Source organism: Maylandia zebra, linkage group LG3, assembly GCF_041146795.1.
Source record: "Maylandia zebra isolate NMK-2024a linkage group LG3, Mzebra_GT3a, whole genome shotgun sequence".
Taxonomy (NCBI): Eukaryota; Metazoa; Chordata; class Actinopteri; order Cichliformes; family Cichlidae; genus Maylandia; species Maylandia zebra.
The window spans coordinates 9,265,376-9,291,720 of NC_135169.1; the positions used below are offsets into that span (position 1 = coordinate 9,265,376).

Consider the following 26,345-nt stretch of genomic DNA (forward strand, 5'->3'; position numbering starts at 1 on the left):
ACAGAGGGGGCAGCCGCGCCACTGTCCCAGTAAGAGCTGAGGAGAGTCCCAGATGAGGGCTCATTCAGCAGCCGCGGAGCAGAAGCCAGGGGGAGTTGCAGTGACGCGCCCGTGAGCTCCGCCGGCAGCCAGCTGTGCCTGAGTGACCGAGCCCCAGGCCGAGAGGCCGGGGGCACCCCACCTCCGAAATGGCCCGAGCGAGCCCCAATAAGCGGCCGCCAAGGAGTGAGCCGGTGTGTACCCGGACGCCCACCCCCAGACACAAAGAACCACCAACGCACCGACACCTGAGGGAGTCCGCCACCGGCAGGGGAAGTGATGGTGGGTGGAGATAGGCCCTCCAAGGTTTGGAGGCCTGAGATGTCCCCAGAGAGGTGGCGTCTGATACCCAACCTGACATATAGACACAGACATACAGGCACACACAGACACAAACATCCATTCCCACCCTCATGCTCTCATATGCACTTACTCCACACTCAACCAACGTGGAGACAGACATAAAGAGACACTGTACACACAATCACACTCCCCAAGCGTACTCTACCAACCGGGTCTAGGTACCCTTGCTCCTGGAGGGGGGAACTGCACCCAGACCCAGGTGGTGTTACCCTTTTCCCTGCGGTGGGGAGAGGCAGACCGCCCCGACTCCGCAGCAGCAGGGAGGCCCCACACTCCAGACCGCAGTAACACGTTACTGCCTATCTCTGCACCTAAGAATGTCATTGTTTTAATCCAGAGTTACTCATATAAGGTTATGCATTTGTGCCTAAGAAATGATCCAGCTCCTCATATAAGTGAGGTAACACAGGTGGATATCAGTAATGTGCGTGCTGGAGCTGCTCTTCTACCTAGTTATAGCGGCAGCCTTCGGTCCTTCTTTGCCGCTTCTGCAGAACGTAAAGTTTCTGACTCGTGCTCTTGTTCAGTCGCTTGGATGCCTTCCGGTAGCAAAAAAAACGAGGCGAAGGAGAAAAGGGGCAAAACATTTATTTTCCAAACAAATCGAAAGGTACAAAACAAATGCCTCTGGTGGGCGCTCCGTTTATATTTCCTTTATGTTACAACCAAAAAATAACATTAAAACGGCGACGGTCAGAAAACTGTTGCTCCACGTCCTGCTTGCTTACCTAACCTTTTTTACCCACACCCCTCCACATGCGGGCCAAATACACACCCCTTTACGACATCTACCAACACTTTACAACAACAACAGACTAATAAAGCAGGATTAATTTATGGAGCACAGCATATTACATTATAACATAAAATGATCAAGATTATAATGGAAACTTAAAGATCATGACAAATACTTAAATATGGCATGATGTAACTGAGTGAAATTATTGGCCTGGACTTGGCTCCAACATCCTGGCCCCTAATTGTTCTTGTGAGCCACAAAACAATTACTCTTATACATACATCTATATATTGTTCAGAACAACAAATCAAACCTTTCAGATAACGAACAGACAAATATACAAAGTACTTTAACTGCTCATATGGCACATTAATGTCCTTATTCCAACAGAAACTTCATTTTGTCTTGTTACAGCAGGAACTCTTCTTAGGCTGGAACATGTCTTCGCGGATGCGTGTATGTGTGTATGTTGGGGAGATTAGGGAATGGAGTCAGAGGTTCAAGCACATGACTCGCCGTAGGAGACCAGCCTTTACCGCTGTCTCTTGAGTAATATGTAAAAGGGGCGCTACATATCACACTCTAGCAGCACACAAAGCTTCGCCACAGGTCGTAGGAGAATGTTTTTGCTGGTTTTCACCTTGGCTTGACGAACCCGACCCTTGGCATCCTCAAACGTCTGAATCACTCGACCCATTAGCCATGAATTTCTTGGAGCGGAATCATCCACGACGAGAACAATATCACCTTGACTGATATTTCTTTGTGGCTGGGCCCACTTTTGTCGCCTTTGCAAGTCTGGCAGATACTCCTTGATCCACCGTGTCCAAAACAAATCCGCCAAGTACTGGACATGCCGCCATCTACGCCTTGAGTACAAGTCGCTCCTGCTGAATACTCCAGGAGGTAGTGGAGTTTTGGCTTTCATCAAAAGCAAATGGTTTGGCGTCAAGGCCTCCAGGTCATTCGGATTGGTAGAGACTCTTGAGATAGGGCGGCTATTGATAATCGCCTCTACCTCACACAGCAGTGTGTGCAGACCCTCCTCATCAAGGATCTGCTGCTCCACAACGGAGCTGAGCACTTTGCGTATGGACCGTATCTGCCGCTCCCAAACTCCTCCAAAATGCGAGGCAGCAGGGGGGTTGAATATCCATGTGATGCCTTTAACCAACAAGGCTTCTTGAATCTTTGCATTATCCAAAGCACGCACTGCTTCCCGCAGCTCCCTCTCTGCACTTACAAAGTTTGTTCCATTGTCAGAACGCATCAACTGAACCTGTCCCCTCCTAGCAATGAACCTCCGCAATGCATGAATACAAGAGTCCGTGTCCAACGAATTTGCCAGCTCAATATGCACAGCCCTCACTGTCAAGCAAGTAAAAACAACGCCATATCTTTTGATCATGGACCTACCCCTTTTGATTTCGAAGGGACCAAAGTAGTCCACACCGACACTTGTGAACGGTGGCTCATCGGGCGTGAGCCTTTCAGTAGGAAGATCTGCCATGATCTGACTTGCCGCTTTCCCATTATGCCGTCTGCAGGCGACGCACCGGGACAAAATCTTCCGGACAGCAGCATGAGATCTTAGTATCCAGTACTTCTGCCGTACCTTTGACAGGACGTGATTCCTGCCACAATGCCCAAGATCCTCGTGAGTAGATCTGAGAATGAGAGTGGCTATATGCTGATCCTTAGCCAAGATTGCAGGGTGTTTTAACTCCTCTTGCATGCTAGATCTGCTCAATCTGCCACCCACTCTCAGAATGCCATCCTGTACAACTGGCGACAACTGACAAAGAGGGCTATCCTTTGACACTGTCTTTCCTTGTTGCAGCTTGGCAATCTCTTTGCCAAACCGCTGCCTTTGACTAAAGCGCACTATCTCCACTTCCGCCTCGGCCATGTCACTCACAGAAAGTGGCAAGATGGGAAGGTTAGCCTTGAAGTGTGTCATTTGCTTCTCCTGCTCCAATCTTCCATCATAGAGATTCGCTTTTAAACCCTTCCTCTTTCGAGCAAGAAGCTTCAGCACACCTTTTAATCTCAGGACCCATGCAACGGCTCTTTTAACCCGACGCCAGCTTGAGTAATGATGAATGAGCTGAGAGGTGGCGTCTGCAGCTTCTTCAACCACAAGAGCATATACTGATGCTTCTTTGACTTCTGGGTCATTACAGATTGGCTGGCATACACTGTCGGGCATTTCTGGCCACTCCATTTCTGGTTTCAAAATGAAATCTGGACCCATGATCCATGTCTTTGCCTTGAGAAAGGCACCAACACTGAGCCCTCTTGAAGCAAAGTCTGCAGGATTGGCCGAGGTGTTCACATATCTCCACTGAGAGACAGCTGATCTATCCTTGATGGCAGCAACTCGATTGGCAACAAACGTACGAAACCTTGCTGTTTCATTCTTGAGGTACTTAATCACCGACGTGCTGTCCGTCCAAAAGACAGACTCCTCCAACTCCAACTCCAGTTCGGCTCTTACCATCCTGTCCATCTTTGCTGCCACCACTGCAGCAGTAAGCTCGAGTCGTGGTATGGTAACTGGCTTCAATGGTGTAACCCTGGCTTTACCAATAATGAAAGCACTATGTGGCTGGTTCAGATTGTTTTTTGAAACCAGATATGTGGCTATGCCATACCCCCTTTCACTAGCATCGGCAAAGTGATGAAGTCGAGCCGAAGAGATCTTGCCAAGGTTGACTGGTCTCACACATCTGTCTACCTCAAACCTAGCTAAGTGGTGTAAACTGCCGCCCCACTGTTGCCACTGCAGAGACAGAGCTTCTGGCATGAAATCATCCCATGCATGCTTTGTTCTGCTTAGCTCTTGCAGGATGTGCTTCACTGGCAAGATCAGAGGGGATAAAATCCCAAGTGGGTCATATATAGTGCTTACCATCGAAAGCAGTCCTCTCCTTGTGAGTGGTTTGCTCTCAACCAGAACTCTGAATTTCAGCGTGTCAGACTCCACGCACCACTGAACCCCTAAAGCTCTTTCAATAGGGAGGCAGTCCCTTTCAAGATCAAGCTCCTTGACTTCTTTAGCCCTGTCATCCTCAGGTATAGACGCAAGCACCGCTCTGCTGTTGGAAATCCACTTAGTGAGCTTGAAACCTCCTGCAGCGCACAAAGCCCTGAGGTCCCGAATCAGTGAGATTGCCTGCTCTTCAGTGCTGACAGACTTCAGGCAATCATCCACATAAAAGTTCCTTAGAACAGTGTTCGTTACAACATGGTTGAACCTCGCCTGATTGTCCTCAGCACACCTTTGCAGCGCGTAGCATGCACAGCTTGGTGAAGAAGTTGCACCGAACAAGTGAACTACCTTTCTGTATTCCTTGAGGCCTTTACCAAGATCTCCCTGTGGCCACCACAAGAATCTCAACAGATCAGCATCTTCATCGGGAACCCTGACTTGATGAAACATGCCTTCAATATCAGACATGAAGGCAACTGGTTCCTGCCTGAACCTCATCAAAACACCTATGAGGGAATTGGTTAAGTCTGGCCCCTGCAACAGCTGTGAGTTCAGTGACATGCCTTGATACGTGGATGCACAGTCAAATACCACTCTCAACTTGTGCTTGGTTGGGTGGTAGACCCCATGATGCGGGAGATACCATATTCTGCTACCACTTTTACAAGTTTCTGCCACAGGAACTTCTTCGGCATAGCCCCTTTCCAGTGTCTCTGTCATAAACTTTGTGTACTCTTGATGAAACTCACTGTCTCTTAACAGCCTCCGTTTCAGGCCTTCTGCTCTTTGTACCGCCACAACACGGTTGTTTGGAAATGCAGCCCCCTTGTTCTTTAAAGGAAGTGACCATGAACCTGCTTCACTGACAGTGACACAGACTCCATAAATTGTCTGTCTCTGGCTGACATTTCCATTTTCTCAGATAACTCATGCTCAGGGAAGTCGTACTTCATTTGCTGCTGCGAGAGCTCCTCTAGCTTTGTCACCGATATCCTGTTCACCATCACCGGTGGCCACTCAACAGCTCCTTGAGCAATACCCTCTTCTCTTAGCAGAGGTCCATTAATCGTCCAGCCTAGTGCAGTTTTTACAGCATATGGGCCGTTGCCCTCACTGTTGATAACCTTCCAGGGCTCAAGCGCCTTTGGTACATTCGTGCCTATTAACATACCAATTTTTCCATCAATCTGCTTGAGCTGAACCTCCTTCAAATAAGGCCATCTGTCCACATCGCTTTGTTGTGGAATGTTCTCCTTTGTTACTGGAATCTCTGCCTGTGTGAAAACCTGGGGAATCTTCAAAAAGTTGTCCTCATCCAAACCACTGACCTCGAGACCCTTAACGACATGAGTACTGATTGTCGCTTCGTTTCCCATAGTGCGGAGCAGAATGTTGGACTTTTTTCCTGTGACCTGTAAATCCTTCATCAGCTCATCTGTACAAAAGGTTCCAGTGCTTCCTGGGTCTAAGAACGCGTATGATTCAACTGTTGTGTTGCTCCTTGAACATCTGACCTTCACAGGCACAATTGAGAGTGCACAGACTGCTTTGCCAGCCCCGGTACAACCGCATGTTTCACTGCCTGCTGCTGGAGAAAAACTTGCTGCTGGTTCTCTGATACTTTTACTGTCACTATCAGGAGAAGAGTACTGCTCCTTATGCAGAATGGTGGGATGTTTCTGAGAACAAGTCTCACACGTGTGTCTTTGCTGGCAGCCTTTGCTCAGATGCCCCTGTGACAGGCAACCAAAACACAAGCTCTTTGATTTGAGGAAGTCAAGCCTTTCTCTGTGAGGCTTTTGCTTGAGGAGTCTGCAGGTACTGAGGTTATGCCCGCCCTTATGACAGAAAAGACACTGTCTTCCACCTGTAGGGCCTATATTTTCCCTTTCCCTCTTTGTCTGCTCTGCACTGTTTAATACAGGTGCTGTATTAGTAGCAAAGATGCTTTCCCTCTCCTTGAATTTCAGAGCATTCTCTCTGCACACCTTTGCTTTGCCCTTGTCTCTAGACAAAGTGGTGTCCTGAATGTTACCAAATAATGGGTGAGAAGCGATCTTTGCCTGCTTCTCTACAAAACTGACCAGATCAGCGAATCTAGCTCTCATTGCTGTACGTTCTTGAATGTCACAGGCGAAACCCCTCCACCTTTCCCTTAATTTAAAAGGAAGCTTGGAGATGACTGTTCTCATATTAGTAGGGCTATCCATCTCCTCAATGTACTCCATGCTGTCTACTGTGTTACAGCAACTAGTGAGGAACATAGCAAACTCCGTCAGTGCATCACCATCCTCTGGCTTGATTACAGGCCATTTTAGAGCTCTTTCAATGTAGGCTGAGGCAATAGTATATTCATCCCCGAAATGCTTGCGCAGAAGCCTCTTAGCTTCAGCGTAGCCCCTGTCAGGATACATGTGCGAACAGCTACGAACAAGAACCTTGGGTCTCCCTTGGGTGAACTGCTCCAGGAAGCGCAACCTATCTCTATTGCTGTCTGTCCTTTCCTCAATCCCATGCTCGAACGCTTTCATAAAAAACCCAAACTCCAGTGGATCCCCACTGAATACTGGAACATCCAAAGGAGGGAGAGTGGATGCTTTCTGTTGTTTTACTAGGAGCTCTGTAATCTCATTTTGTCGCTTCATGACATCCAACAAGTCTTTAACATCAGCCATCCTGCCTTGACTAGTAATAGACTGGCTATTATCCTTCTTATTCAATGGATGAGGAAGCCTGCTACTCCTTTCTGAGCCCTGCATTACCTCCGACTCACATTCTCGACCGACATCTCCATGTTCTGGCTGAACCAAACCAAAACTGGCCCCAATACTTTGGCCCGGAGCTCTTTGGCAGGTAGCCATTTTGTTGACCAAGTCAGCAGAAGTGTTATGGGCTGGCTCCTTCACAGTCAGCACCTCAAGCTTTGCGTTAGCTGCAGCAATAGCTGTTTGCAACTCCCATTCCTCCCTTTTTGCCTTAAGAACAGCTTCTTGTCTGTCAATCTCCATCTTTTGCTTTAATGCCTCAGCACGTGCTACCAGAGCAGCCCTCTCTGCCTCAATCTTTAGCCTGGCAGAATATGTGGTCGAAGACACAACAGAAGAGGTTCGACTGCTTCGATGTGCTTTACTGCGTCTGGACGAAATTGCTGAAGCACTGTCTGCAGGCTCAACTTCAGCATCAACCATTCTTGCTTTATCTGCTTGCATTTCCACTCGTTTTAACCATCTCTCTACTTTCTCCACAAAACTTCTCAAATAGCTAGCCTTTGGCTCATACCACTGTGTCTGATCATGAAGAAGTTCCGACTCAGTCAAGTGATTTTTAACTGCATCGTTGTTTTCACAAAACTCAATATATATTTTTGAGAAGTCAGTGGCTAATTTAACAGCCACTTCCTCAAAATTGCCGTCATCTTCCATAAGCTCCTCAATCTCTTTTATCTTTCTAGTAAGGTAACCCAACTTGGTTTTCCTTGTCACTTTAAGATGCTGAAGCTTTTCCTCTTGTGCTTTAAAAGTTGGCTTGGAAACTCTTTTTTCCTGCTGCTCCATATTAATTGCGCTGGCATAAACCTTTCAATGCAATTAATCCTTTACACAGGCCATGTACCACTTAACCATACAGGAATTTTCACAAACCGTAAAGCAGGCACAGCCTCTTACTTTTCAGATGCGGGGTTTTCTTACTGCCGAAAGGATCCGGAAAACACGGGTAGACTTAAGCGCATCCTCTTTCACGTCCCGTTTTCCCTTGCCGCGCCGCGGGCCGATTAACTCTGTGCGCCGGTGACGCGTGCGTAATCCTCTCACTTTCGGAGCAGTTTTCTGACTAATGTAGCGGCAGCCTTCCGTCCTTCTTTGCCGCTTCTGCAGAACGTAAAGTTTCTGACTCGTGCTCTTGTTCAGTCGCTTGGATGCCTTCCGGTAGCAAAAAAAACGAGGCGAAGGAGAAAAGGGGCAAAACATTTATTTTCCAAACAAATCGAAAGGTACAAAACAAATGCCTCTGGTGGGAGCTCCGTTTATATTTCCTTTATGTTACAACCAAAAAATAACATTAAAACGGCGACGGTCAGAACGGCGACGGTCAGAAAACTGTTGCTCCACGTCCTGCTTGCTTACCTAACCTTTTTTACCCACACCCCTCCGCATGCGGGTCAAATACACACCCCTTTACGACATCTACCAACACTTTACAACAACAACAGACTAATAAAGCAGGATTAATTTATGGAGCACAGCATATTACATTATAACATAAAATGATCAAGATTATAATGGAAACTTAAAGATCATGACAAATACTTATATATGGCATGATGTAACTGAGTGAAATTATTGGCCTGGACTTGGCTCCAACACTAGTGTTAGATTTGTATTGTTGATTGTCATTCATGCTTAGAAATATTTACTCATATATGCTTAGAGTTTATAGTCGATGTCATATTGATAGGGGTCTGATCCTTAATAGTCTGCAAAGACTTTGTGTGCATTCCAGGGTGTTCTGGCATTCACACCCTCCTGGGAGCATGGCAGCGGTCGTACCTTCTCTTATTGTTTCATGGTAGGATAAACACATCTATATCTGTTCTAGTCTAAGTGCCTTTTGTTTAGATGAACTGCTGGACTCCCAGGCCAGCAGATTTAGGCAAGTCTTTTACGGGGTCACACTCCAGATCTATGAAGTTTGTCACGATTTGAGCATGCTGTTTAGGGTCCATGGCCACATGTTCCAGCGCTGTAACCATGAGTGAGCTCATGTCATGAATAAATGTATCATAATAAATATCTACTAATATCATAACAGCAGCAAATATTGAGTATATCAGTACAGACTTCAGTCTTTCATGGGTTCAATGCTGATAACTGTTTTTAAACAAACTTTATTTTTTGCATTTGTTAACAAGTATTAACAAACTGTATTAACATTTATGGATTAACACATCTGTGCACCGCAGCAATTTCCTAATGTTGTAAACCTCAACATCTGGCAATAAACCCATTCTGATTTCTGATTTCTGATTTCTGTATGTGTGTAAAGCATGCCCCCCCCCCCCCCCCCCCACCCACCCACAGCCCCTTAGTGAGACAGAACAAACAAAAACCCTTTTCCCGTAAAGGCAAATCAATGAAGACAAATAGAATAACATGGGGTAATACTGCTGGGTCCAGAGGGTCAGAGATAATGACTCATTCTCAGCAATGTTACAGTTTAAAAACCAGACCAGAAATCCCTCCACACTCAGCAGTGTGACTGTCACTGCAGTTATTTCAGTGGGCTGAAGTTTGATCTGTGTTGTTTACTAAAGTGCAACAAAAGCTGTTTAACATGTTTCATTTTTAATTTGGACAGAAACATTGTGATTTTTGTCTTTTAAGCAAATATAGCAGTCTGTGACATCACTGATGAATCCATCCGTTGTGTTTGAGCCTGTTATCACTACACAAACGTTTGTTTAGTCTTTCCCGAGAAATAAAGTCAAAAACATGGCAGTCAGACATCCCAAGCTGGGTAAAGGGCACTGTTGGTGGCTACGCTTACTGTAACGCCCAGTGATTTTAGAGAATATCAGTAGTTACACACTACAGTGGGATATCCCAGCACTGGTGTTAAGACAAACATGGACACATACAGAATAGAAATAATATTTTGTAACAGCCGAATTAAACTCTGAGCTGATTTAGAAACATCACCTCGGAGCACTGTATGTTACTGTAATATTTTACACTGAATGACAAACTTTACTGTTGTCTATAGTTTAGTGTTCAGTGCTGAAAGCAGGAATGGGATTTTATAAATGTGTAAGTGATTGACTTTGTGGAGATCAGAGTACATGAGTGCGTTTCAAACACGTGGCTGTTACGTGGGTGGGAACGATCAGCCAATATTTAGCCGAAGCTGACACTGAGAACGATCACAACCAGTCATGGACCGTCTCTGGATCCTGAGCTGCACTCTGTGTGTCCTCCTGAGCTGGATACGTGTGGATCAAGCGGTGGCTGAACCGTGAGTTTGTCTTCAGCGTGTTTTTGTCTGTGTGAGTTGTTCACTGCAGTAACTGCTGTATGTGTGATGCTGTATGCAGCCAGTACCTGGTGGCCATTCCTGCAGTTATTGAAGCTGGAGCTGAGGCCAAATTCTGTGCAACTCTCCGACAGCCCAGTGGGACTCTGGTCATGACTGTCACTTTGATGTCCCGAGAGAAGAACACAACCTTATTCACGCATACGTCAAATGAGGCCTTTCAAACCTGTGTTCAGTTTGAGGTTGGCAACCAGCACTTTCACACACAAAGTGTGTTTGTTAGTTGTTATCGTAAGCATTATTGGCTTTAATGACTATCTAAATATCCCACTGTCTCAGGCTCCTTTGGTACAAAAGGAGGTGCAACATTTTCAGGTGGAGGTACGAGGAGACACATTTTACTCCAAACAAGTCAGAAAAGTGATGATCCGAGCGTCTGATACCTTCACATTCATCCAAACAGACAAACCCATCTACCTCCCTGGACAAAAAGGTAACAATGTGATGTTACGTTATATAAGACATGTAGTTCATTCAAATTCCATCATCATGAGCCAGCTGCTCCACCATCTCCAATTTGTGTAACAAGTTTTATGGTCCAAAATTTGGACACACATGCAATGATTGATGTGAAAGTTGTGCTTCATTTAGCAAACGCTTTTCAAGATATTTAATACGGTCCATCGACCGAAATATTTGTTCGCACTTTGAAATCTGAGTCCATCTTTGAATATAACTATTTTAAAAATTCACAGTAATGCAAAATAAAACATGCAGAATACTCAGAGTGCATGACTCCCCCCAAAGGGCAAAGTCCATATTATATCACTCAGACATGATTTATTGTTTGTACCATCTGTCCCCGATTAGAGTCAAATTCATTTTATGTGAAAGTTTAATGGTTTTATCCTTAATAGTTTTATTGTTCACAATTAAATTATGTTCAAACATGGAATTTAAAGCACCAAAGTGGAGGGCCACGGGTGCCAAAATGTATGAAACACATAATTAGACAATAAATGAAATGTCTTGTTAATTAAAATATAAATTAGTGATACCAATTCAATTTAAATAAATTATATATATATATATATAATATATATATATATATATATATATGCAGCTGGATAGCGTAGTGGTTAAACTACACGCCTTTGGAACAGAGGATCGCAAGTTCGATTCCTGCCTGGGGCGTCTGTATCCAGTAAGGGTCCTAAGGCTAGACCCCCTATGCTAAGCAAGCCTACCGCAGACATGAGCGAGACAGATAAATATGAAGGCATACCGGCTCGGACGTCGCCCGGATCAACAAGGTCCGCGTCAGGTGTTGAGGAACCAGGGCACCCTGACGAAAAGTGGGCTACTGGAACAAGAAGGCATCGGTGGGCAAGGGACGAAAACAGGGCGTTGTTGGAATGCTACTACGCAAGTAACCCCGGCGGAAGGGGCTACATGAATAGGATGAGGGACCTATGGATTCTTCGATACCCAACATCCACAATGACGGGGAAACAACTAGTAGCTCAGTGTTCCAACATTCGAAAGAAGGGACTGCTCTCACAGCTAGAGATTGACGAGGTACAACACAAATGCTACGGCAAGGAGGAGTCAGGACGCCAGGTCAGGGGGGAGATATCATCACCCCCACCCGAGATTGGGTACATAGCCCCAAGTGCGATAGGAGAAGGATCGTTGAGTGCGAGAGGAACTGACCTGAAAAATAGGATCATGGCCAAAACCTGGATCCCCCGTAGCCGGTTACCAAGATTACGTGAAGTACCCTCAGAAGGTCTGCTAGATGATGTTAATGCAGCACTACGGGCAATACCTACAACCACGATTACCGACACTAACAAGCTGATCTACAATACGGCAGCAGTGATCAGTGAGATGCTTGGCTACAAGTTGAACAGCCACAAGGGGCAGTACCCTCCATGGAGAAGGAGGCTAGAGGGCAAGATCAAAGTAGCACGGAGGGAGGTTAGCCAACTAACAGAGTTGCAGAAAGGTGCGACAAATAAGGTGCCTAAGAAATACAGCAAGCTGTCCATACCTGAGGCCTTGGAAACTGCCAAGCAAAGACTCACAGCCTTGGCCAGCCGCTTGAGGAGGTACACCAGAGAGATAGAAGGCAGGAGAATAAACCAGCTGTTCTCCACAGAACCAGCAAAGGTGTACTCTCAGTGGCAAGGGAACAATAAGAGAACAGCACCACCAAGGCTGGAGACGGAGCAATACTGGAAGAGCATATGGGAGAAGGATGCAACCCATAACGGCAATGCTCAGTGGCTAGTGGATCTGAGGGCAGACCACAGCGACCTCCCTGAACAGGGTCCAGTAACCATCACAGTGACCCAAGAAAGGGTCTCCAGTATGAAGAGTTGGACAGCACCAGGGCCCGACATGGTTCACGCCTACTGGCTGAAGAAGCTGACTGCACTCCACGAGCGTCTGGCAGCACAAATGAACCAGCTGCTAGTTAAGGAGAGACACCCGGAATGGCTAACTGAAGGCCGGACGGTCCTGATCCCCAAGGACCCCAAGAAGGGACCGGTCCCCTCCAACTACCGACCAATAACCTGCCTCAGTACTACATGGAAGCTCCTGTCAGGCATCATATCGGCTAAGATGAACAGGCACATGGGTCAATACATGAGCGGGACACAGAAAGGAATTGGCAAGAATACCAGAGGTGCAAAACACCAGCTACTGGTAGACAGAACAATCAGCCGAGACTGCAAGACCAGACTGACCAACCTGTGCACTGCCTGGATTGATTACAAGAAGGCCTATGACTCAATGCCCCACAGCTGGATACTGGAATGCCTAGAATTGTACAAGATCAATGGGACCCTAAGAGCCTTCATCAGGAACTCAATGGGGATGTGGCGTACAACACTAGAGGCCAACTCCAAGCCCATAGCACAAGTTACCATCAAGTGCGGGATCTACCAAGGAGATGCTCTGTCCCCACTGCTGTTCTGCATAGGCCTGAACCCCCTCAGTGAGATCATTAACAAGACTGGCTACGGATACCGACTACGGAACGGAGCAGTTGTCAGCCACCTCCTGTACATGGATGACATCAAGCTGTATGCCAAGAGTGAACGAGACATCGATTCACTGATCCACACTACCAGGCTATACAGCAATGACATTGGAATGTCGTTCGGACTGGAGAAGTGTAGTCGGATGGTAACAAAGAGAGGGAAGGTAGTCAGAACTGAGGGGATTGAACTACCAGAAGGCAACATTGCAGACATAGAGGACAGTTACAAGTACCTGGGGATCCCGCAGGCAAATGGGAACCATGAAGAGGCCGCTAGAAAGGCTGCAACCACCAAGTACCTGCAGAGGGTCAGGCAAGTCCTGAGGAGTCAGCTGAATGGTAAGAACAAGATCCGGGCCATCAACACATACGCCCTGCCCGTGATCAGGTACCCTGCTGGGGTAATAGGCTGGCCAAAGGAGGAGATAGAAGCCACTGACATAAAGACAAGAAAGCTCCTGACCATGCATGGAGGGTTTCACCCCAAGTCCAGCACCCTGAGGCTGTACGCTAAGCGGAAGGAAGGGGGCCGGGGACTGGTGAGTGTCAGCACCACAGTCCAGGATGAGACAAGGAACATCCAAGAATACATTGGGAAGATGGCCCCAACTGACCGAGTGCTCAGTGAATACCTCAGGCAGCAGAAACCCAAGAAAGAGGAGGGAGACGAGGAACCATCATGGAAGGACAGGCCCCTGCACGGTATGTACCACCGGCAGATAGAGGAGGTGGCTGATATCCAGAAATCCTACCAGTGGCTGGACAAAGCTGGACTGAAAGACAGCACAGAGGCACTAATCATGGCAGCACAAGAACAAGCTCTGAGCACAAGATCCATAGAGGCTGGGGTCTATCACACCAGGCAAGACCCCAGGTGCAGGCTGTGTAAAGATGCCCCAGAGACAATCCAGCACATAACAGCAGGGTGCAAGATGCTAGCAGGCAAGGCATACATGGAACGCCATAACCAAGTGGCCGGCATAGTGTACAGGAACATCTGTGCCGAGTATAACCTAGAAGTCCCGAGGTCAAAATGGGAGATGCCCCCAAGGGTGGTGGAGAATGACCGAGCTAAGATCCTGTGGGACTTCCAGATACAGACGGACAAAATGGTGGTGGCTAACCAACCGGACATAGTGGTGGTAGACAAACAGAAGAAGACGGCCGTAGTGATCGATGTAGCGGTTCCGAATGACAGCAATATCAGGAAGAAGGAACACGAGAAGCTGGAGAAATACCAAGGGCTCAGAGAAGAGCTCGAGAGGATGTGGAGGGTGAAGGTAACGGTGGTCCCCGTGGTAATCGGAGCACTAGGTGCGGTGACTCCCAAGCTAGGCGAGTGGCTCCAGCAGATCCCGGGAATAACATCGGAGATCTCTGTCCAGAAGAGCGCAGTCCTGGGAACAGCTAAGATACTGCGCAGGACCCTCAAGCTCCCAGGCCTCTGGTAGAGGACCCGAGCTTGAAGGATAAACCGCCCGCAGGGGCGTGCTGGGTGTTATATATATATATATATATATATATATATATTAGGGGTGCAACAATACCTGTATCGATATTGAACCGTTCGATACAGTGCTTTCGGTTCGGTACGCATATGTATCGAACAATACAAAATTTCAATTTATTTTATCAACTTTTCTTCTGAGGACGCTGTCTGTGTTGAGAGCTCAGTGGATCTGCGCTCGACAGTGCAGCCTAGGTGGAGTAGTCGAACGCGGTAGGTCGTTAACAGAGATTTGCCGTGTTGTGGCTTTAACGTCATTTCAGATTAACGCTGACAGCACTAGTGGGAACACAACGAATATGACTGCACATTTACGCCGACATCATCCTAGTGTAAAGACAAGTGGAAGCAGACAAAAACAACAAGCACGCATGCTACAAACTTTACCCGAGTCATTTAGACATCTTGGCATACAGCTTGATGTCATCCATGTACAGGAGGTGGCTGACAACTGCTCCGTTCCGTAGTCGGTATCCGTAGCCAGTCTTGTTAATGATGTCACTGAGGGGGTTCAGGCCTATGCAGAACAGCAGTGGGGACAGAGCATCTCCTTGGTAGATCCCGCACTTGATGGTGACTTGTGCTTTGGGCTTGGAGTTGGCCTCAAGTGTTGTACGCCACATCCCCATTGAGTTCCTGATGAAGGCTCTTAGGGTCCTGTTGATCTTGTACAATTCTAAGCATTCCAGTATCCAGCTGTGGGGCATTGAGTCATAGGCCTTCTTGTAATCAATCCAGGCAGTGCACAGGTTGGTCAGTCTGGTCTTGCAGTCTCGGCTGACTGTTCTGTCTACCAGTAGCTGGTGTTTTGCGCCTCTGGTATTCTTGCCAATCCCTTTCTGTGCCCCACTCATGTATTGACCCATGTGCCTGTTCATCTTAGCCGATATGATGCCTGATAGGAGCTTCCATGTAGTACTGAGGCAGGTTATTGGTCGGTAGTTGGAGGGGACCGGTCCCTTATTGGGGTCCTTGGGGATCAGGACCGTCCGGCCTTCAGTTAGCCATTCCGGGTGTCTCTCGTTAACTAGCAGCTGGTTCATTTGTGCTGCCAGACGCTCGTGGAGTGCAATCAGCTTCTTCAGCCAGTAGGCGTGAACCATGTCGGGCCCTGGTGCTGTCCAACTCTTCATACTGGAGACCCTTTCTTGGATATCTGCCACTGTGATGGTTACTGGACCCTGTTCAGGGAGGTCGCTGTGGTCTGCCCTCAGATCCTCTAGCCACTGAGCATTGCCGTTATGGGTTGCATCCTTCTCCCATATGCTCTTCCAGTATTGTTCTGTCTCCAGCCTTGGTGGTGCTGTTCTCTTATTGTTCCCTTGCCACTGAGAGTACACCTTTGCTGGTTCTGTGGAGAACAGCTGGTTTATTCTCCTGCCTTCTATCTCTCTGGTGTACCTCCTCAAGCGGCTGGCCAAGGCTGTGAGTCTTTGCTTGGCAGTTTCCAAGGCCTCAGGTATGGACAGTTTGCTGTATTTCTTATGCACCTTCTTTGTCGCACCTTTCTGCAACTCCGTTAGTTGGCTAACCTCCCTCCGTGCTACTTTGATCTTGCCCTCTAGCCTCCTTCTCCATGGAGGGTACTGCCCCTTGTGGCTGTTCAACTTGTAGCCAAGCATCTCACTGATCGTATTGTAGATCAGCTTGTTAGTGTCGGTAATCGTGGTTGTAGGTATCGTCCGTAGTGCTGCATTAACATCATCTAGCAGACCTTCTGGAGGTACTTCACGTAATCTTGGTAACCAAGGTTTCAAGCTTGGCCATGATCCTATTTTTTAGGTCAGTTCCTCTCGCACTCAACGATCCTTCTCCTATCGCACTTGGGGCTATGTACCCAATCTCGGGTGGGGGTGACCTGGCGTCCTGACTCCTCCTTGCCGTAGCATTTGTGTTGAGCTGTGAGAGCAGTCCCTTCTTTCGAATGTTGGAACACTGAGCTACTAGTTGTTTCGCCGTCATTGTGGATGTTGGGTATCGAAGAATCCATAGGTACCTCATTCTATTCGTGTAGCCCCTTCCGCCAAGGTTACTTGCGTAGTAGCATTCCAACAACGCCCTGTTTTCGTCTCTTGCCCACCGATGCCTTCTTGTTCCAGTAGCCCACTTGTCATCAGGGTGCCCTGGTTCCTCAACACCTGACGCGGACCTTGTTGATCCGGGCGACGTCCGAGCCGGCATGCCTTCATATTTATCTGTCTCGCTCATGTCTGCGGTAGGCTCGCTTAGGATAGGGGGTCTAGCCTTAGGACCCTTACTGGATACAGACGCCCCAGGCAGGAATCGAACTTGCGATCCTCTGCTCCAAAGGCGTGTAGTCTAAAAAAAAAAAATATATATATATATATATATATATACACATATATACACACACACACACACATATATATATATATATATATATATATATATATATATATATATATATATATATATATATATATATGTATGTATGTATATACATTAATTAAATATCAGTGATTTCATTTAAATAATGTAATAAGTTATTTGAATGATCTCAAAAAGTTTCTTTTCATCTGGATGTTTTCAGTGGGGAAACCCTGAACCAGTGACTTTGTTTTGTTCCAGCCAGGGTGCGATACCAGAGCTCTGCTTTGCACTTCTTCCATGTAGCGAACGGCAGATTGTTCCTTCAGTGGGCTGGTTTCAGTCATTATGCAAATGTACTGTTTCTAAGATTGGGGAAACTTGCAGTCAGCTGAGATTGAAGAAGTCACCTGGATCAATTTCTCCACTGAAAACGTCCAGATGAACAGAATCAACTTTTGGAGATTTACTTACCTGGATAATTGAGCGTACACCAACACACATTTAGGTTTTTATTTCTGATTTCCAGTTTCCAGCACATATTTAATGATCTTTTTATATATTCAATTCATTTTTTCTCATTTTGATTATTTACAAGGATAGTTAATTATTTCATTGTCCAATTATTGGTTTTCAATTTAATTAATTATTTTGTGTTCATTAATCAGTTTTATCTGTCACCCATCAAACTCAGGGACACAGACAATTTAATGCTTTGGCCGGGTGTCTGTTTATTTAGTGTGCCCTGCTTAATGCACACAGCCATTCGGACCTGATGGAGCTACACCACAAGAAATATTTTAAAATACTTGCCGTGTCACCAAATATGATTTTATTATTTTTATGTAGTGCAACCTTCAAGCATTTGGTTGGTCTGTCCACATAACCACCAATTCATATCAGTCCCTTATCTGAGATCTGTATTGACTTGCTGTGTAGGGTAAAAATCAGATGTTGTGTTTGTTGATAAGCTGCAGTGACAGATCACGATGCACTGCAGCACAGCAACCATGAAATATTTAATTGAAAATTGAAACTCAAAATACATAATTTAATTAATAATAAAATTGTTTAGATATTTAATTAATTATTTCCATTTTAATTAGTAATGTAATTAAGTGTTTATTTTGTTAATTTTAGCAGTCATGGCCCCAACCCTAATGGACCTTTGTTTTAAAGTATAAGGAGAGAAACAGAGACACAATCTCTTTAAAATTTTTCTCACAGTGAATTTCAGAGTCGTTGCGATGGATAATAAGATGCGACCGGCCAATCAGCTGGTGAGTTTTTGAACAGTGTTATTAATGATGCTGTTTAGAATTGAGATGCAGTGATTTACACAACAATTTCTTAACTCCACCTGTCTTTGGTTCTTTCTTTCAGTATGATGTCATTGAACTTCAGGTAAGAGAATATCTCCAGAAAAGGTTTTTTTTACTTCTGCTGTAAATGCATCAACACAATGCTGAACACATGGAGTCAGACTTGATTGTTCCCTGCTCACTGCTTATGTACACACTGCTTCTGCAGTATTACTCCAGGTCACTGACAGTTTCAAAACTGGACAAATTGGGTTGCATATATACAGAGGTGGGTCGAGTATCCAAAAATGTTATTCAAGTAAGAGTAGCATTACTTTAAAATATTATTAAGTAAAAGTGAAAAGTAGTGTTCAAAAAAATACACCAGAGAGATTGCTGCCAGCGCTCGTAGGGTCAGGTGCAGCTGCCATTCCAGCCAGTCTTTAAGCCTGTATAATGATATTGACAACAAAGAGTTGTACTGGTCTTACAGCCAACAGGAAAATGTCCAGAATGCCAGATTACCAGTCAAGCCCTGCTGTCACCACAACTTTGCACTGCCAGTAAAGTTAGAAAGCTAGCTCCCTGTGACTCATAGCTGACAATGGCCTTACCAGCTTATTATTCCTTTCATTGGTATTATAGAAAATGAACAAATAAACAAATGTTCAAAATAATTATTGTGTTTTTACACCTGCCTTTTCATTGGCATTGTTGTCATTTTAGAGGCAAGGGAAACGATATATATATATATATATATATATAAAAACACCCAGCACGCCCCTGCGGGCGGTTTATCCTTCAAGCTCGGGTCCTCTACCAGAGGCCTGGGAGCTTGAGGGTCCTGCGCAGTATCTTAGCTGTTCCCAGGACTGCGCTCTTCTGGACAGAGATCTCCGATGTTATTCCCGGGATCTGCTGGAGCCACTCGCCTAGCTTGGGAGTCACCGCACCTAGTGCTCCGATTACCACGGGGACCACCATTACCTTCACCCTCCACATCCTCTCGAGCTCTTCTCTGAGCCCTTGGTATTTCTCCAGCTTCTCGTGTTCCTTCTTCCTGATATTGCTGTCATTCGGAACCGCTACATCGATCACTACGGCCGTCTTCTTCTGTTTGTCTACCACCACTATGTCCGGTTGGTTAGCCACCACCATTTTGTCCGTCTGTATCTGGAAGTCCCACAGGATCTTAGCTCGGTCATTCTCCACCACCCTTGGGGGCATCTCCCATTTTGACCACGGGACTTCCAGGTTATACTCGGCACAGATGTTCCTGTACACTATGCCGGCCACTTGGTTATGGCGTTCCATGTATGCCTTGCCTGCTAGCAGCCTGCACCTGGGGTCTTGCCTGGTGTGATAGACCCCAGCCTCTATGGATCTTGTACTCAGAGCTTGTTCTTGTGCTGCCATGATTAGTGCCTCTGTGCTGTCTTTCAGTCCAGCTTTGTCCAGCCACTGGTAGGATTTCTGGACATCAGCCACCTCCTCTATCTGCCGGTGGTACATACCGTGCAGGGGCCTGTCCTTCCATGATGGTTCCTCGTCTCCCTCCTCTGTCTTGGGTTTCTGCTGCCTGAGGTATTCACTGAGCACTCGGTCAGTTGGGGCCATCTTCCCAATGTATTCTTGGATGTTCGTTGTCTCATCCTGGACTGTGGTGCTGACACTCACCAGTCCCCGGCCCCCTTCCTTCCGCTTAGCGTACAGCCTCAGGGTGCTGGACTTGGGGTGAAACCCTCCATGCATGGTAAGGAGCTTTCTTGTCTTTATGTCAGTGGCTTCTATCTCCTCCTTTGGCCAGCCTATTACCCCAGCAGGGTACCTGATCACGGGCAGGGCGTACGTGTTGATGGCCCGGATCTTGTTCTTACCATTCAGCTGACTCCTCAGGACTTGCCTGACCCTCTGCAGGTACTTGGTGGTTGCAGCCTTTCTAGCGGCCTCTTCATGGTTCCCATTTGCCTGCGGGATCCCCAGGTACTTGTAACTGTCCTTTATGTCTGCAATGTTGCCTTCTGGTAGTTCAATCCCCTCAGTTCTGACTACCTTCCCTCTCTTTGTTACCATCCGACTACACTTCTCCAGTCCGAACGACATTCCAATGTCATTGCTGTATAGCCTGGTAGTGTGGATCAGTGAATCGATGTCTCGTTCACTCTTGGCATACAGCTTGATGTCATCCATGTACAGGAGGTGGCTGACAACTGCTCCATTCCGTAGTCGGTATCTGTAGCCAGTCTTGTTAATGATCTCACTGAGGGGGTTCAGGCGTATGCAGAACAGCAGTGGGGACAGAGCATCTCCTTGGTAGATCCCACACTTGATGGTGACTTGTGCTATGGGCTTGGAGTTGGCCTCTAGTGTTGTACGCCACATCCCCATTGAGTTCCTGATGAAGACTCTTAGGGTCCCATTGATCTTGTACAATTCTAAGCATTCCAGTATCCAGCTTTGGGGCATTGAGTCATAGGCCTTCTTGTAATCAATCCAGGCAGTGCACAGGTTGGTCAGTCTGGTCTTGCAGTCTCGGCTGACTGTTCTGTCTACCAGTAGCTGGTGTTTTGCGCCTCTGGTATTCTTGCCAATTCCTTTCTGTGTCCCACTCATGTATTGACCCATGTGCCTGTTCATCTTAGCCGATATGATGCCTGACAGGAGCTTCCATGTAGTACTGAGGCAGGTTATTGGTCGGTAGTTGGAGGGGACCGGTCCCTTCTTGGGGTCCTTGGGGATCAGGACCGTCCGACCTTCGGTTAGCCATTCCGGGTGTCTCTCGTTAACTAGCAGCTGGTTCATTTGTGCTGCCAGACGCTCGTGGAGTGCAGTCAGCTTCTTCAGCCAGTAGGCGTGAACCATGTCGGGCCCTGGTGCTGTCCAACTCTTCATACTGGAGACCCTTTCTTGGATATCTGCCACTGTGATGGTTACTGGACCCTGTTCAGGGAGGTCGCTGTGGTCTGCCCTCAGATCCACTAGCCACTGAGCATTGCCGTTATGGGTTGCGTCCTTCTCCCATATGCTCTTCCAGTATTGCTCCGTCTCCAGCCTTGGTGGTGCTGTTCTCTTATTGTTCCCTTGCCACTGAGAGTACACCTTTGCTGGTTCTGTGGAGAACAGGTGGTTTATTCTCCTGCCTTCTATCTCTCTAGTGTACCTCCTCAAGCGGGTGGCCAAGGCTGTGAGTCTTTGCTTGGCAGTTTCCAAGGCCTCAGGTATGGACAGTTTGCTGTATTTCTTATGCACCTTCTTTGTCGCACCTTTCTGCAACTCCGTTAGTTGGCTAACCTCCCTCCGTGCTACTTTGATCTTGCCCTCTAGCCTCCTTCTCCATGGAGGGTACTGCCCCTTGTGGCTGTTCAACTTGTAGCCAAGCATCTCACTGATCACTGCTGCCGTATTGTAGATCAGCTTGTTAGTGTTGGTAATCGTGGTTGTAGGTATTGTCCGTAATGCTGCATTAACATCATCCAGCAGACCTTCTGAGTGTACTTCACGTAATCTTGGTAACTGGCTACGGGGGATCCAGGTTTCAAGCTATACCTCGTCAATCTCTAGCTGTGAGAGCAGTCCTTTCTTTCGAATGTTGGAACACTGAGCTACTACTATGTGTAGTAGCTGTCACTGTCACTTGATTTAACAGGATCCTCACAGTAACAGGATTGGACAGTGGCTAAATGAAACATCCAATAGCAGAATACTGCAGCTTTCTTACTCCTTGGACGCTGAGGCCCCTGAGGGACCGTACCAGATCATTGTGTCAATGGGTGAGAGGAAAATATCTCACAACTTCAAAGTGGAGAAATATGGTAAGTCAGTCTTATTTATTCTTAAATTCTTTGTTGTAATGGAGTGCAAATGCTGACATTCATATTTCCCCCAGTTTTACCCAAATTTGATGTGACAGTAAATATATCTGAAGAAGTGAGTATTGGGCAGGAAGACGTTGAAGCTAAAGTGTGTGCAAAGTAAGGAAAAGTTCTTTCAGGACAAATTATGTGTTGTAAAATCTGGAGTTTGGAGAGCAAATGACTCATAATGTTTACTTATTTTTCTTAAAACAGGTACACGTATGGACAGCCTGTACCAGGACGTGTTACAGTCAATGTGTGCAGACCTATTAATTTGTATAGAGGTTTTGGTATATCGTCGCACGATTACGATCTTTTGGCCCTATTGCAGATGGGTGGCTCCTGCCACACAGAGACAAAGCAGGTACAGTTATGACTTCATTTCTCTTTTATTCCCTGATACTTTGGGTACATTCAGGCCACTGCATTAGCATTACGGCACACGGGTTGCCTGCTGTACTCAGTTAAGCTGGCGCCGTGTGTCCTCTTTACTTTTTTTCACTACAGTTTCATTGTCTCATATGTCACATACTGGGTTATGTGCCTTCATTGAGCCGTGAGCTAAGGCAAGTGGTGTGTTTCATTATGTCTGACACACAAGAGAATACAATTTCAGACTGTTACACTGACACAAGCAGAATGAATAGCTACAGGGTTTACTGAAACATGCAAACACAAATAGAAATACAGCCTGAAGTCTCTCAGGCAAGCTTCCATGAGTTCAAACCCCATTGTTAGATTCAAAGAAGGACATGGGAATAAAGGATGTGCTTTTGCAACAGGCTGCTCAACAATGTGATACAAGTTCAAACTGGTTGTCTGCTAAGTTGTCTGTTATGTGTAGAAACAATAATCCCTTGAGGCAGGTGTCCTTGTTGTGCTTGGATGGTTCATAGGTCAACATAAAGTACCTGATGCAAATAAAGGAATGAAAGAAAAAAAGCTTTCTCTAGAAATGATCAGGTATGGGGACTGAACTGGAAATGAATGTAAAAGCAGCCAAAGTCTAAACAAAAACTGCTCAAGCAGGAAGAAATTAAAAAAGTTTGGCTCTTTGGAAGCCAACAAACAAAAAAAAGGGTGGTTGGGTGAAGATTTTTTTCACAGTACTGTATAACATATATATGGTAGTACTGAGATTTTGAGGATGTAAATGAGATGCTGCTGGGAAATTTAAACGATACAGTGGTTTTGTGAGGTGATACCATCATACTGCTATACAGGCCCAGCTCGACAGGATGTTTGGGATGTTGTGGAGGATACAGCGTCTGTTTTTTCCAAAAAGAATTTCAGATTTCGATTCATCTGAGCACAGAGCAGTGTTTGTCGTTTTAAATGAGCTTTTGCCCAGAAAAGAATGCAGCGTTTCCAGTTCGCATTCACATTTGACTTTTGAACTTTGTGCGCAGATATTGATTTGTGGAAGTGCTCCTGAGGCCATGCAGTGATCTGAGTGGCAGAATGATGACAGTTTTTCATGCATTGCTGCCCAAGGACCTGGAGACTGCATCTGATAGTGGATTTCAGCCTTATCCTTTGCATGTTTTGATGACATTGTGCGCTGCAGATGATGAGATATTCCCCGTCTTGATAATTTTACATTAATGAAATTATTCTGTCATTGTTCTACAATTTGTAGACACAGTCTGTTGCAGATTTGTAAACCTCCGCCCGTCTGTATTTGTGAGAAACTCTGTCTCTCTATGATGATCTTTTTATACATGTTTATCTGAATGATCTGTTGCCAGGTAACATAATCAGTTGCAAAATGTTCCTTCAGCTGTTTATGTTTAGTACAACTGACCCCTCCAGACTTTTGTCCCCCCACCCTGCATTTTTAAACCATATTGCTTTCATCAAATTCTAAATGAGCTCAAGTCTTTAATGACTCCTCTCTAGTTTGAACATTTAATATATTTTATAGATTCGATTGTGAATGAGATTTGATTCTAATTTTGGTTTATTCTTGTATCAGTGATTTTCTTTCTTTATTGTTCTTTCCAGGCAGACAAGACTGGCTGTGCAACTTTTTCCTTCAACATGTCAATTTTTACTAAAATGGACCAAAAGGTGCTTCAAGATGTTCTGGATATCAGGGCCAAAGTGGAAGAAGAGGGAACAGGCAAGTTGTGTTATTCCTTTAAAATGACACATCAATGTATGTTTAACCAAAAAGGCATTCACAGGATTGTAACATGAAAGTTTTTACATTCAGGTGTTTCACTCCCTCAAGAGAAGAGAGTCACGATTTCTTACGTCCTTGGAAAAGTGTCTTTCATTAACGTGCCCAAGGTTTGGGAACGGGGATCTAATGTGGAAGGAAAAGTAAGCCTAACATGTTGTTTTCAGCTCAGTTTGTCGTAGCAAAGCACATTTAAATTGTTTGTATTTTCCATTGATAGAGCATTGTGTTCTTCAACAGGTCAGAGCAGTGTACCACAATAATACACCAGTTTGTGACGCACCGGTCTACCTGTTCACGGGACGAATGTGGCAAACACGCTCACTACAAAATCTGACAACTGCCAGCAACGGTGTGGCCTCATTTTCTTTCAGCACTGATAACTTTGACCAGGATATCCAACTCCATGTGAGCTGACACACGGAAACAATGTGTAATTTAATGCAGCCATGACAGCAGCCTGAAGCCACAATTGGTTTCTGATAGGCTGCAAATGTCCAAATACCTCCCACAGTAATAAGCTGCAATCCTGAAACAGTTTATGACTCATCTTCCTCCACCTTTGCCTTGCTTATAAAGTCTCGTTGTCCAATGTTATTTGTAGATCAAGTTTTTAAATTTTTGTTTCCTATCCCCAACTAGGCAAGCCTGACACCAACAGTGGGCAACCCAGGATATAGAACTGCATACTATGACAGGGGATTTCACACATTATCCATGTCCCAGCCGTCTTCTCCTGATATTAAAACAATCAGCTCTCTAGAGGTACAGAAGAAGGATAAAGCAGTGTCCTGTGACGCAGAAGAAGACGTATCAGTCAACTACACTATAGTGGGAGAGTCTCCGGGGTCTGTGGATGTCATTTATCTGGTGAGTTATCTCTGGGTTTACTACAAAGTTGAACATGACCAGACTTTTTGTGTGTTTGCTAAAAAACTACTGTTGTAATGCCCATCATGACTGAAGAAGAAACTTTCAGTCCATCATGAGAATCCAGCAGCTTCGATCTATTTCAGCATAAATACTGATCCAGCCCAAACTATATGCTTTAGCAAAAAGGAAAAAGCCTAAACTTAAAACTCGGAGGGCGTCTGTCTCCTGAATCCAAAGTGGAAGCTGGTTCCACAGACTTCAGGTCTGGTCCCTGTGCTTTGTCCCTCATCATTTTCTGTCAGCTTAGTAATTAGCCTCAGTGTTTGGTCCTTTGTTCATGATATCCTTAGTTTTCTCTCTCTGCTAAGTATTTATATTCTTTGGCCTTCGTAGATTTAGTCATTTCTGTTCTCAGTTAATCATGCTTTCCCTGTGTTTCCCCTGCACTTTTCAAGTCTCGTCTTTTAGTGACTCCACGTTTAGTTATTTTCTGTTTTATTTTTCTAATCCTTTGTTTTGTGCATCTTAGGATTCTCAGGATTTGTATGTGTAAAAAGAATTTATGTGTGCATAAAAAAGAATTTGTGTACGTGAGAAACTCTGCACTCAAGTTTCAAGTTACAAGTACAAATTTTGACCCTATTTTTCTTCCTTTCATCTGATTGGCCAATGTCCTGTCATATAGTTAGGGCTGGACCAGGTGACCCTGAATCCTCCCTTAGTTATGCTGCAATAGATGTAGGCTGCCGGGGATTCCCATGATGCATTGAGTGTTTCCTTTCCAGTCACCTTTCTCACTCACTATGTGTTAACAGACCTCTCTGCATTTAATCCTACCTGTTATTAATCTTATTGTAGGGTCTACCTTACAATAGAAAGCACCTTGATGTGACAGTTTTATTGATTTTGTACTGTATAAATAAATTGAATTGAATTATTCCGATTGATTCTCACTGAAGGCATCAAAACATCAAAATGAATGAATACATATTTAATCATTTGGTGAACAATGCTGAGCACTTGTTGGCCTATTTTGTGGTCCATCTCATCCCAAACCATCTCCTTTGAGTTTAAGTCAGGTGACTGTGGAG

At 45.6% G+C, this 26,345-nt stretch overlaps 1 protein-coding gene across 1 annotated transcript in view; it reads left to right on the forward strand.

Annotated features, from left to right (window-relative positions):
• The first annotated feature begins 9,986 nt into the window (after nucleotides 1-9,986).
• Nucleotides 9,987-26,345, forward strand: part of LOC106675237 (alpha-2-macroglobulin) — a 35,452-nt gene continuing 19,093 nt past the window's right edge. Inside the window, exons 1-12 of the mRNA XM_076879292.1 lie at nucleotides 9,987-10,142; nucleotides 10,222-10,402; nucleotides 10,500-10,653; nucleotides 18,272-18,324; nucleotides 18,428-18,448; nucleotides 21,992-22,157; nucleotides 22,232-22,316; nucleotides 22,413-22,563; nucleotides 24,204-24,321; nucleotides 24,415-24,524; nucleotides 24,622-24,789; nucleotides 25,024-25,251. Of these exons, the coding sequence (XP_076735407.1) occupies nucleotides 10,063-10,142; nucleotides 10,222-10,402; nucleotides 10,500-10,653; nucleotides 18,272-18,324; nucleotides 18,428-18,448; nucleotides 21,992-22,157; nucleotides 22,232-22,316; nucleotides 22,413-22,563; nucleotides 24,204-24,321; nucleotides 24,415-24,524; nucleotides 24,622-24,789; nucleotides 25,024-25,251 (1,515 nt within the window). The 5' untranslated portion in view covers nucleotides 9,987-10,062. The remainder of the gene's footprint in view (nucleotides 10,143-10,221; nucleotides 10,403-10,499; nucleotides 10,654-18,271; nucleotides 18,325-18,427; nucleotides 18,449-21,991; nucleotides 22,158-22,231; nucleotides 22,317-22,412; nucleotides 22,564-24,203; nucleotides 24,322-24,414; nucleotides 24,525-24,621; nucleotides 24,790-25,023; nucleotides 25,252-26,345) is intronic.